This window comes from Nymphaea colorata, chromosome 2 (assembly GCF_008831285.2).
Source record: "Nymphaea colorata isolate Beijing-Zhang1983 chromosome 2, ASM883128v2, whole genome shotgun sequence".
NCBI lineage: Eukaryota > Viridiplantae > Streptophyta > Magnoliopsida > Nymphaeales > Nymphaeaceae > Nymphaea > Nymphaea colorata.
In genome coordinates, this window is record NC_045139.1 from 5,717,459 (window position 1) to 5,731,141 (window position 13,683).

A 13,683-nucleotide genomic window follows, 5' to 3' on the forward strand; every position below is an offset into this window, starting at 1 on the left:
AGGGCGAATTGCAAGAGGTGGTTGGTGGAGTTCTGTCTCTGACCTGGTCGCTGGAGCTAGAAAAATTGACTGGAGGGCACTCGTTTATACATACTCATATCTAATGAAGCACTTATATATATATATATATATATATATATATATATATATAAAGATAAATGTTTAAAGATGCTCATTTAAAAAATAAAAAAAAATTAAGAGACTGGTATAGACAATTGCCCACACAATCACTAGATATGGTTTACTATTATGAGGTAAACCACATGAAAGGTGCAAACATGGGGATATTTATACCTCATATTCCATCGTCCAGGTCTGCTCGTTGCGTTCTTTGTCCATTGTTTGAGTTTCCATAGAAATTTGAGACGTCCTATCCGTTCCTGACTGTTCCATACATATAAAATGTAAGGGTGGGCATCGGGCCGGTGAACCTGGCCCGGGCCCGGCCCGATAGCTTGGGTTGGCCTGGGCCCGGTCCGGTCCATTTGAAATTAAAAATTAATTTTTAATTATAAAATATTTTTTAAAAATATAAATTGTATTTAATAACCTATCTGACAAATGCTATTAAAAACTCTCATAAAAAAACTTGTTATATTTCCTATGAGCTTTTCTTATAAAAAACTTGACATCTTTCTGACAAGCGTTTCTCATGTTAGAAGGAAACTATCCATTGGGTATTATTTTTTCATTACTATATATGTAAAATCTTTTACAATTTTTTTTTATACCAAAACTTTTTTTAGGGTGTGTTTGTTTCTTTAAATGAGAATGTTAAATATTTATTATTATTATATATATATATATATATACATATATATAAAAGTGCCCCATCAAATTTGAATATTTTTAAACAAGTGTTCCTCTAATCAATTTTTCTAGCTCCGCCATCTGCCATTGAGGTCCAACCTTCCATCCAACCTTGAATTCACAGTTTTTTACATGAAGATCTTTCAAAACAATTTTTTTTTAATGGAGCTTCGTATCTAAAACAACCTAAATGACACAAAAAATCAAAGTATTGCTTGTTTACTTGAGTCATGACAATATTCAAATTGGTAATTCTGTTTAGATTTGGCACGGAATTTCTGTTTGCGTGTTTTTGTTAAGTTTTTTCTAATGAAGGCGGTGATGTGAAGAATTTGAAAACTTGAGCACATTATTGTAATACGCTCAAAACGTGATCCTGTTGCTGTGAATTTGTGAAATATTCTCGTGTATATTCGGATGGTTGCCCTAAAACCCCTCAAATCCCAGGGCTCTCTGAATCGATCTTCTTCCCTCTCTGTGTGTCCACCGCCCACCTTGTTCTAATGGAGGACGACCTCCAGAAGAAGATGAAAAAGGAGAAGAAGGACAAGAAGAAGAAGACTAAGAACGAGGATGAAAACGAGAACGAGATGCCCTCAAACATAAACGGTGACTTTGCTGCAGAAGCCACTCCTCCTGTGGAGGAGAAGAAGAAGAAGAGGAAGAAGGAGAAGGAGAAGGAGAAGAAGATGGCCGAGAACAAGGAGGTGGATGAAGTAGAGAAGAAGAAGAAGAAGAGGAAGAGGATGAGCCAAGGACAGCAGGAGGAAGAGGTGGAACTTGCGAGTGAGAGCGATGCCGAGGAGGAGGAGGAAGAAGAAGAGATGAAGGTGGAGGAAGATGCTAATAACGAGGGGCATTCAGAGGGCGAGGGAGCGGAGGAAACTGGCGAAGGTGCGAAGAAGCCAAAGACTGGTGGTGGTGGGTCGGGGATCATGAGCTCATTGACGTTTGAGGCGTTGGAGCTGTCGGAACTCACAATGAAGGCGATTCAGGGGATGGGATTCAGCAATATGACGGAGGTAAGTGCTTATGTTTGCGGAATTGCGGTGGTTGTAAATCCTACTTTTGGAGGAAAGAATTCGTGTTCGGTTTTGAAGCACGCGGAAACTTTTATAGTTCTTGTGAACTGGATAGTGCTTTGGTTTTCTTAGAATTCCGTTGTTATTGAAGTATAAGTTTAAACTTTAAATTATTGCTCACCGGATCTTTATCTCTTTTGTATTTTCAATTTTATTATGTTATCCTGAAAACCTGGAACTTCAGCATTGAATGGCCCATGTGCTTGACGAGTTTTCCCATTACATTGGGTAATCTTGGATTTATTATTACAGAAGTAGGATACTTCACCATGTTTCAAGTGTCTAGTTTTCATCCTTTCAATAAGGAAAATTGTTTTATGGATTAGATGGAAGGACTTTGAACAAAAGAGAGGAATAAAATGAATGATGAAACATCATCTGCTTATAATTGTTATTAGAGAAAGTAAGCTTATGCTTTTGTGATCTAGTTTGTGCTACTGAATTTCTTGAGCAGTTGGTTATGTTGTGGAAGGGTAATCACCTGAACGTAGACACTGGGGAAGCAAGTCCTAAGGGGTTTAGCAATCTTTCCGGAATGTAATACCTAAAGCAATTCCGTTAACAGGAAACTCATTGGAGTATGCCTCAATAACATTGGATGGAGATGGTATTCGACTAAAATGTGGTTCCAGATTTGATGTTCGTTTTCTAAAAACCAAACATTCAGTTAGCAGAATATACTACAGTGTTTTTACATCAGAATGACCTAACAATGTTGTACAAATCCATCATCATGCTATAATTACCTTTATAAGTAAGATGTATGTCACGTGGATGCAAGGTGCGGGTGCGGTGTGGCACATCCCAAAAAGATTGGGTGCGGGGGTGCAGCGAGGGTATGTATATGTATATATATATATATATATATATATATATACTCACAGTATATATATAATTATATGGTTGTCTATTAGTTTATTTTAACTTTTTTTTATACTTTTATTACCGTAAATAAAGAAAAAGAGAGAGAGAGAGAAAAAAAGGGATTTTTTTTTTAAAGGGACTAACATAGGGTGTGGTTGGCGTGCGAGTCAGAGCCGTGACACAAGTGGATGCAATGCTGGTGCTGCCGTGACGCAGGTGCAGCAATTTTTTTGAAGAGTCCATGTGACACTGAGTAAGATGCACCATTTTTGTGAAAGATGCCCCTTCATTTGGTCGTTGAAATTGTATCTTGAAGGGCCTAGTTGGCACTATGCTACCTTCATTTTAATCTGCTAGAGGAGTTTCCTATCGTTATTGTGTCTTTTCTGTGTTCAGAAGTGGCCTTACTGGCCTATTGGCCCATTTCAATTTTATTTCCAAGCACATCGCGAATAGGCCCATCAAAGGGATATTGACCAACGTATGCTTAATTAATGTAATTTGTTCATAAGGGCAATATATGCAGCTATGCAACTGTAATTTTGTTTGTATTCTGTGCTCATTATTGTTGTTGGTGATGTTAACGTGTTCTTACAGATCCAAGCCAGGGCAATTCCAGAGTTGCTAAAAGGTTCCGATGTGGTTGGAGCTGCAAGAACAGGATCTGGGAAAACCCTTGCATTTCTGGTCCCAGCTGTGGAACTGTTGTATCACATCCATTTCACTCCACGCAATGGGACTGGGGTGATTATAGTTTGCCCTACAAGAGAACTTGCTATACAGGTATGTTCATGCATAAACATGGGGCACACTTATATAGCATGCGAGCTTTTATGTGTCTTTGAAATATTTGAAGCAATGATGTGAATAGCATTGAGAACGCGTGAGGCATTTCACATAAGCGTGAAGCAATGCATAAAATATAAGCCTCATAAATGCATCTTTGGAAAACATAAAAAATAAAATAAAAAGCAAATTAGAGTGTTTGATCGCTTAATGAATGAAACATCAACTTGAGATAGTTAAAATGAGTGATAGGCCATTCAAATTTGTCACATAGAGCACGTAAAGCGTGGAATTCAAGTAAGTACGATATTCCAGTTTGTCAAATAGAACACATAAAGCATGACAGTTCAATTAAATATGCACCATGGTTATACATTTCTGAGAATGTCCCACTAAGCATGACAACTCTAGTACATAAAGTTTCACTAGAAATATAAAATATACAGATTTTTTACTAAGATATAAAACTGTTTCATCCAGAACGATACACACCTCTGCTTCCTTCCCCTCAACAAACCCCACCCAAAAAAAAAAATGTTGAGGCAACTCAAAGTCTAAAACAACTGTATCTCTCTTCATATTAAATGCACAATAATGTACATTTGATTGTGGGATAGAGTGATTGTCTGAGTTGTCCCAAACAGTAGTTGTCAGGATCTAATTTCACACACACACACACAAATCAGTACAACACAAACTTGCACATGCACATCACATATCAACACTGCATGTAAGAACTAGTCCAACTCAAAGATTACAGAAAAACACTGCACATATGAAACGTCCAGATAAACTATGTATGTATATTAAAAAGAAAGGGAAAAAGCAGGAAATAAAAGGAAAAAAAAAGTAATAAAGCTATAGCGGTAGAAAAAAAAAAAAGAAACATGACAAGGAAGCAAGAAAAGAACTGGAGATGCAAAGAAATGAGAACAAAATGTGATAGAAAAACAGGAAAATAAGGAAAAGTTGGAAAACAAGGAAAATGAGGGAAGTGAAACAAGCAAAAGATGGAAAAGGGAAAAACAAACGAGAGGAAAGGAAGAAAAAGAAGAAGGAGAAAAGGAAAAGAGGAAGATAGAAGAAAGGGAGAATCACCCCCATAATGGCTGGAGACCTGTTTTGAGTAAGGACTGCCTAAAGGTCGTGCCCAATCCCCTTTCAACTACATTTTTCTCCCTTTAAATGTGTTCTCAAGTTGGTCAACTAACCATGTTCTGAAGCTCGCTCTTGATCCCTTAACTTCTCAAACACACACCATGGGGTGACGTGCATGCCTTGAGGCATATGAGGTGTGTGCATTATGCTCTCCATGCCTTGGGTCTGCACATGAAGGCTTTTTCTGTATTAAATTGCCTTGAGAGGCACCTTTTTGCACCTTGGGGAGCAAAAGGAAAGACACCGGTTCCAAGTTTGTGGTTGCAAAAATCAAAGTTTTATCTTGTTACACATTCAGGAAACTGTCATATAGATAGGCATAGGCCATACCCTTCCTGTGCATCTTTTATTAAAAAATGTATGGAGAAACTTGGTGCAAGTTTTGCATTTTTATTCTTGGACTTGAAAGTTTTCCAGTTGACCATTTAGCCAGTCATAATAAGGTAATGGGTTAGAAGATCAATGGAACCTGTTTGCCTATTGGTAACAAGAAGCAAGGGGAAACCTATAGATGACATCCACTTTGGACAAATAGTTGCAGTTGTGTTACTCATCCATGCAACATGGTGCACTTGTTTTACAGTAGGAGGACATTTTAGATGCTGATACATGCAACATTCTCTGATCTTAAAATTGTGGATGAACTGTATTAGACCATGCAACTAGAAATCGTGAGACTTCTTTGCTTTTTTTTTCACATATACTACGTGAATTTACTCACAACTAGAGTTAAGGACTCTGCTTCAAACCCATTTACTTTCTGTTATTCTTAGTCCTTGTAATGGTGAAAAATAAAACCAAGGCTACCTAAATAAATGTGAGCCCATCCATTTCTTTTTCAATTGCTTTATCTAACTTTATGTACAGAAAAATATATGTACATGCACTAACTTGGCGTTGTAATTATGCTAGTGTTTGCATGTTTTTATTTGATTGACAGATAGATGTAGTCTTTGTGTTTGTATGATGTGTTCTCAATACTTTTTCTACTGCAGTTTCTTTTTCATTTCTGAGAAAATTCTAATAGAAACTGTAGGGAGTAGAGCTTCAATATATCTCTATGTCTTTATAGGAATAAATAATTACTACTAATATCTGTACTCATTATGACAGACCCACACTGTTGCAACAGAGCTTTTGTCACACCACAAACAGACCCATGGTGTAATTTTTGGTGGGACTGCTTTAAGGGGAGAAAGAGAGCGCCTTGTGAAGGGTGTAAATCTTTTGGTTGCCACCCCTGGTAGACTCCGTGATCATCTTGAGAACACTCCGGGATTCTTATACAAAAATTTAAAGGTCAGCATTCTACATCCACTTTCATGTATACCAATTTATATATGTTGCTAGCAGATGGTGTCACAGGGATTTAATGGATTAGTTCCCCACTTCTTTTAGAGCAACTCTAACATTTAACCTTCTAAATTCATGGCATTTTATGGTCTCCTACACATTTCCTTGTTACTTTATCCTTTGCTGTAAAGGTTGTCCATCTAACAAGGCCTATAAACTGATGATGGAATTGTACGCATTTCATAATTCATTCATAATGTTTCTTTCTTGATAAGCACAACCTGAAGTTGAAACTTTTCCTAGTAATTTCTAGTTCTCATGAAAACATTAGAAAACCTTCCTGATCTTATAGGGGTTATATCTTGGGTTACCTCTGTGGGAGTAAGGTTGCTATTTCCATCTGAATCCCAAAATGTGGTCATGTTTTACATACATGTTAGCATCACAATTGCTTTCCTTGTTTAGGTTCTCTCTACTTATATTGCTATTTTTGCTTCTGTTGTTTGTTTTATGTGCTAGTGTAATTGAGAGACTGATAGCTTTCTGTTTTAGAATGACCCTTATGTACAGTTGTTTTTTTTTTATGGCTCAAATAAAAATGAATATCCGATACCTTTTTTTTTGGTTCCCTGCAGGAAGGGTAGTTATCGTGTATATGGTCAATTGTTGGTTCTTCTTTATATCAGTACTGGCATGTAGATTAGGATATACTTTTTCTCCCTTCTGTTCTTCTGCTGCTGTTTTTGCATTTTATATTCTTGCACTTCTCTCTCTCTTGTTGCATTACTAATCTCAAATTTGTCAATGCTCCAGTGTCTTATAATTGATGAAGCTGACCGTATACTGGATCCTAATTTTGAAGAGGATATGAGAAAGATTCTTTCAATTCTTCCGAAGGTATGTGGTCTACTTTAGTGTTTTCACTTGGAAAAACTGTATTCAATTAGGACAAGCTGAGAGTTTCTATTGCCTGATCCAAGTCTGAATGTTAATCCAATTGTGTATGTGCTGATCAATGATCTGTAAATTTTGAGGCCATCGGTTTGTAAATTCTTGAGTAGTAAAGAGTCTAATGCCCTCAGATTGCTTTCTGAATGTTTTTAGTGAGATGGACCAGGTATACCTTTGATATTACAAGCTGCTATTTAAGGTCAAAGTACTTATTTGGCAACCACTATAATTTCAAATCCTTTAGTCAAGTTGTCTTGTACGGCTATAGGTAGATATCCTGAATATGTTTGTACTTTGTATGCACACATACAATTGTATGCATGTAAGCTCATATGTCTGCCATGCTTTCATGTGGACAGTTGACACTTGACACCTTAGTACATGGATGTACCAAAACACCAAGTCTTTTACGAGCCTAGTTTAGCATCAAACAGTCAGCTGATTATTTGTTTTCCCTTTTTAGACAAATGCTTGGAATCTGATTCTTGTCAAATTACATGGAGTGGTTTTATTATTTATGACATTACGGGTTCATTCCTGCTGCAATCTTATGTTTTCCTTATCTTGTTCAATACTTCAATATTGGATTTCGTCTTTTTGTGTAATCCTTGACACAGTCTACCAATCGATACAACATTCATCTGTGTTGGCCATAAAAAATAAATTTTTAACTAAAAATTAGAAAAGAATTCATTTTTAAAATCCTTTATGCAAATATTGGTCTCTAAAATCTTATATATGGCTCAGATTGGCCCCATATTGGTTGATAATAGAAAAGGTCCTTTCTTGCTCATGCATCGTTATGGTGAGGGGCTGACACCATGAGCATCAGCTGATATTGGCCAATAATGAACAATGGTTCTCACCTTTAAGCCGTGAAAGAAAACTGTGTTTGTTGGGGTGCATATTTAATAAATATATCAGTAAAATTGGCATAACCTCGTAGCTATCCTTCTCAAGGTTGAAAGTTTGAGATGCAAGTAGTTTAGTCTTGTTTCCTTTTTGTTTTTTGCATTTATTTTGGACCAAACCATCAGCATTAGGTGAAATTTCTTGCATCTATTTTAGAATACGTCATCTTTATTACGCACTATTTCTAAGAGTTACCCCCTGTTTGCAACTTGCAGAAAAGGCAAACTGTCCTCTTCTCTGCTACTCAGACCAAAAAGGTTTGTTATACTTAGATGGAAGTTTGTGGTCGTTGAACATTTGATGTCAGTGGGATACTTAATTGTTGATGATTTGTGACAGGTTGCGGACCTTGTACGTTTGTCCTTTCAGTCCACACCTAAATATATTGGTGTTGATGATGGGAGAGTGAAGGTACATGTTGGCATGAGTTGCTTGGCAAAGTTCTGCTTTCCTTTACCTTTCTTTGTTCACTTAATTCACTGAGCAATTTATTTTGTGCTAGGCCACCGCTGAAAATTTGCAACAGGGATATTGTGTGGTGCCTTGTGCAAAAAGATTCGTTCTACTATACTCTTTCTTGAAGAGAAATATGTCAAAGAAGGTTATGGTTTTCTTCTCTTCTTGCAACTCAGTCAAGTTCTATGCAGATCTACTCAAATACATTAATATTGAGTGCTTCGATATTCATGGAAAACAAAAGCAACAAAGAAGAACTACTACATTCTTTGACTTCTGCAAGGCGCAAAAGGGCTTTCTTTTGTGTACAAATGTTGCTGCCAGGGGACTTGATATCCCTTCAGTGGTTAGTTGTTTGATCTTTCAGCAGTTATTTCTATTAGTATTAGGTACCAGATGTTGAGTTAGACACTTGTTTATTTGCTGAACTTTTGGTTTTATTTGTAGGACTGGATTGTTCAGTATGATCCTCCTGATGATCCCAAGGTTTGTCCTTTTGTGGGTAACTCTTTCTTAACAAGTTTGTTGTGGTGTTACAATTTGGTTGCATTCTCTGTTTCAGGAATACATACACAGGGTTGGTCGAACTGCACGTGGGGAATTTGGAAGTGGCCACGCGCTTCTGTTTCTAATGCCAGAAGAATTGCAATTTCTCTCTTACTTAAGGGTCTGTTTACTAAATTCTGCTGAATGAAGTCGAACAATTATTTGGGTTACAGCAACTAAAATCTTCTATTTTTTTTTACTATTTCTAGAAAGAAAAGATTCCTATGAAAGAGTACGAGTACGATGAGAAGAAGCTGGCAAATGTTCAGGCTGCTTTGGTATTTCTCTTTTTCACATGATCATTATCTTTTCATTCATCTAGATACATTTTAGTGAGAACTGACTTGTTCAATTGCTGTGACAGGATAAACTTGTAGTGAACAATTATCACCTCCTCCGTGCAGCAAAAGATGCTTATAGTTCTTATGTAAAAGCATATGCATCTCATTCCATGAAGGAGGTATTCAATGTTCACCGCCTAAATCTTCAGGTAACTCCAACTGCCTGGTTCAAGTTTCTTCTGCTTGTTACTCCATGACGTTCATTCCAAGCGCTGAGACTTGTTTGTTTCGCCACAGGATGTTGCTGCTTCCTTCTGCTTTGATTCGCCTCCCATGGTAAATCTGAATATTGACAGCAACGCTTCCAAGTTCAGAAAAAAGATGCATAGAGATGGAAGGAATCGGCACGGAATTAGTGAGTTAACCCCTTACGGTAAGAGATGACAGAACAGTGATTTCAAGACGCCAGTCAGTAAAGTTGGTTCAAACTGCATTGCTTGAAGGTGCAGGCCTGTTGGGAGAGAGTAACAAGAACAAGAGAAGAGTCACAGTTTTATTGCTGGGAATCCAATTTATATATTTGTTATTTTTTCTGTATGAGCTGATACAGCAGAAATTTTGTAGCGAGTCATTTAGGCGTTCCTAATGAAAGTCCTCAATTTTCTTGTCCATGTCTCTTTATCTTGGAATGTATTTTTGACGGAAGGCCTTTTTATCAACGTTTGCTTTTGGTTAGAAGAAATCATATTATTATCAACTGAAGAATCCTGATGATATGAATAAAATGCAGAACTAGAACACGTTGATTTCTTAATAAGCAGCAGTGGCTAGCACAAATTATTGGGAAGTTTCTTTTCCATGGCTACTTTTTGTCTATAATTTTAAAATTACGTAACCACGCTTAACTACTGAAGCAATAACTAATAGGCCTTTTTCTCTTACAGGAGCGGGCTGCGATGTTTTTTTTTCTTCCAATTTTTGATCTTGTCTGCATTTTTTTGAAATGGTGAGTGCAATTATATTATGTCTTCAATCATTCTAATGTTTATTGGCTCATTAGTTGGCCGTAGCTTTGCGATTTTCTCTTATTTTTTCCTTAACAAGTGCAGTTTAACGAATAGTGACAACCAAGGGCTTGAAGTAAGCTTCCATTAACGCGTGAAATATGCAAAACATTAATTAAGACGGTGCAAATGGAATTCATTCACAAAGGGTACGGTCAAAACAGTTTTAGCTCAAGGTTTTCATTTTTTTTTCAGGTTAACAGGGTTTCACTTTAGCCTCTCAGTTGACAATAATTATACATATACATAGGAGAATTCTATGCTATGGTGTAACGGGAAGAAAAAAATTAAAAATCTGCCATTAAAAGCATCATGAACGGTTGCTAAGAAAACCATGAAGCATTTCTGCAACATAAACTGTAGCTAATACTCATGCGACAACTGCTTTTTAGTGGCTGATTTTTAATTTTTAGCTTTCTGAGAGCATCCTTCACATGGTAGCGCAGAATTCCCTATATAAACACATATAAAAATACAAGACTTTCATATACCAGACTTAATGAGAATAGTTTGAACCGTTGATTATAAGCAAACCAGACGGTGAAGATTTAAGCTGTTTTTTAAAAAATACCCTTGAGAGAGAGAGAGAGAGAAGTAGGTAATTACCAAACCCTCAGATTAAGGCAACTGATCTCTCTCTCTCTCTCTCTCTCTCTCTCTCTCTCTCTCTTTCTATATATATATATGTGTGTGTGTGTGTGTGTTATTTTCAAGTGGTGGCTTCGATATGCTGTAAAACTGGGATTTTCTTGAATTATTCGTAGGCCTCGGTGGTCACGAACTCACCGAGGTGACCGAGTCCAGTTGCAGGGGACCTGAAAGAATGCCAAACATGCAGTCCCATTTTGGACACCCTTCATTTAGATCCGCATCCTAAAACGTATTCCTTGAGCCTTTCTTTCCATGCTTCCAAGCTCCTTTGATTTCGAACTCCTAGTCATGTGGCTTTGTGTGAATCTTCAATTCTCAGGAGAAATTTCAATCGGAAATACTCTCTCCCAAGTTCCAAATAAGAAGTAGCAACTTGAATCCACACACACGCACATGCGCGTTTTCATCTGTGGTTTGTTTGATGTATCTGCTTACGTAACTAAGAGGCAGGAATCTATAATAATTCACATAAGCTTCTCTCTCAATAAACTTTGAGGTCCAATCTGCTTGTCCTTTTCTTAATTTGTCTTTTGACCACAAGACAATTGCATCACTGTTTTAAAATTTTTCGCCAACTTGCTTCCCATGGCGGAGTGATAACTAGCTGTTGCAGATGTAATGACTTTCAGCACCCATGAACAGCGGAGCAGGTTATAACACAAGGCCCAAAGCAGTCGTGGGATCATATATATATTTTTTTCAAGGGAGCTGGAAGTATAGTCTCAAAATCTTAACATGGGTCGAAATATATTTTATGTAGGCTAAATAAAAATGTTTAAAAAGTTACATGTATTGTAACAACCCCTAAACTTCTGGGGTGTTACATGTATTCTATTTTTTTTTTTTAATTTTTAAGAAAAATTCATCATTAGAGCTTTTGGGCATCGAGTAGGGGTGTTTCAGTGATTGAGCCAAGTCGGGGTAGATTCGCTTTTTAAACTTGGGGTAGATTCGCTTTTTAAACTTGACTTGAGCTCGACTTGTTTATTAAATAAATCAAGTTCAAGTTAAGAAATGTGTCAATTAAGTGGGTTCAGTTCAGTTAAGTTTGAAAAAGATTATATATATATATATATATATATATATATATATATATATATATATATATATATATATATATATATATATATTGTCACAAATGGGTAGGAAGCGGCACGAGCTTAACTGAGAGGAGCTCGAGCTGATGAACTTGTGAATAGGGATGTCAATATATCCGATTTGAATCGGATATCCGACAGATCCGATCCGAAAAAATCGGGTATGGATAAAAATTTAATATTCGATTAAGAAATCGGATCGGATTCAGATTTAATAAATGACATCCGATCGGATTCCGATTCGGATATACATGAATATCGGATCGGATACGGATTTGGATCGGATTCAGTTTTAGACAAATATCATTTATCTAATACTTGAAAAATGGCAAAATCCGGTTCAAAATTCGGATTCGGATTCAGATATAAATATAAAAATCGGATTCAGATCGGATTCAGATTGTAAACTCGGATTTTGGATTCAGATTCGGATATGACTTTGCTTTATTCGAATTCGAATCTGAATCCGAATCCGAATATATGAATATCCGAAAAAATGGATATGGTTGAAGATGTATCCGATCCGTTGACATCCCTACTTGTGAACTTGAAGTCAGCTCAAGCTCGAGCCCAGGTTGAGTTTTGTCTTAGGACGCTCAAGTAGAATTTGAGCTGGCTCAGCTCGGCTCGTACATGGCTTGTGGACAGCCCCAGCGTCATGTCAATAAGGGCAAGGTGCCTTCTGAGGGGCACTAACAGTTTAAACTTGTATTTAAATAAATAAAAATTATGGAGGCAGGCACCAATATATAAATAAATAAATTTTTATCGGCTGGTAGACCTGCTGCCTCTGCTACTGCCCATGGGCATTAAGAATTTAAGCACATCAGAAACTCGAAGAAGATGAGCCGTCAATGTTGGCACTCTGTGGTGGAGCCAGAAATTAGAAATTATAGTTGCAGAGGCAATAATCCAAAATTTTCATACTTGGAGGGACACCAATATGTATAAATAATAAAAAAACTTGAAAGCAACAATGCAAAAATAAAGATTTTGTTGACCACACCAAACCACATGTGGCCACTGTTGGCACCATATCAGTTTTCTTAAGGATATCACATTTCAGCAAGTATCTACCAGTCAATCGATAAAAATATTCCGGTGCTACAGATTTTCCAGTTATTTAACATATCTTAGATGGGAGTGATGAAATTTTTCTATGAACTCTCCTAGAGCACCAATTTATTTGATGGATCTGGCAAACAATTTAACGTGACATTGGGTACATGCATACATTACCACACAAAAAATTAATTCCAAAGTAGAGATGTCAACATATTAGATTTGAATCTGATATAACCTTAACTGTATCTGTTTTTCGGATATTTACATATTTATATTTGAATTTTTTATATTTACATATTCATATTTGAATTCAGATTCAAGTAGACATAAAAGTCATATTTGAATCCAAAATCTGATTTCAGAATCTGAATCCGAATTTTTACATCCATGTCCCAATGTGAATCCGAATCTTGAATTGAATCTGACTGATTTTTCAAAATGTAAGAACATTTGCTATATGACACATATCTAAAAACTAAACCCTTCTGAATTCGAGCTCGATCATATGTCATTTCTTAATCGGATGTTAATTTTTTTTCCATGTTTGATTATTTAGAACTGAATAATGTAAGGGGGGGACATTGTTAAGACACATCCGTGAAAGACAACTTTTACCATGTTGGTGAAACAAGCCTTCACCGACATTCGGCGTTAGAGTGTCATTGAA

General features: G+C 36.6%; 1 protein-coding gene across 1 annotated transcript; it reads left to right on the forward strand.

Annotated features, from left to right (window-relative positions):
• Positions 1–1,256: 1,256 nt before the first annotated feature.
• On the forward strand, positions 1,257–9,808 carry LOC116248864 (DEAD-box ATP-dependent RNA helicase 51). The gene is made up of 12 exons (XM_031621873.2): positions 1,257–1,832; positions 3,354–3,539; positions 5,814–5,999; positions 6,807–6,890; positions 8,072–8,113; positions 8,196–8,267; positions 8,359–8,658; positions 8,760–8,798; positions 8,875–8,979; positions 9,068–9,136; positions 9,223–9,348; positions 9,437–9,808. The coding sequence occupies exons 1-12, from the start codon at positions 1,314–1,316 to the stop codon at positions 9,581–9,583; spliced, it is 1,875 nt and encodes a 624-aa protein (XP_031477733.1). The 5' UTR covers positions 1,257–1,313; the 3' UTR covers positions 9,584–9,808.
• Positions 9,809–13,683: the final 3,875 nt, after the last annotated feature.

Excerpts from the sequence above, each read along its gene's own strand:
- LOC116248864 (XM_031621873.2), top strand. The coding sequence starts at position 1,314 with ATGGAGGACGACCTCCAGAAGAAGATGAAAAAGGAGAAGAAGGACAAG. Across the intron at positions 6,000-6,806 it reads TCTTATACAAAAATTTAAAG|TGTCTTATAATTGATGAAGC; the intron begins GTCAGCATTCTA and ends TCAATGCTCCAG. Across the intron at positions 9,349-9,436 it reads TTCACCGCCTAAATCTTCAG|GATGTTGCTGCTTCCTTCTG; the intron begins GTAACTCCAACT and ends GTTTCGCCACAG.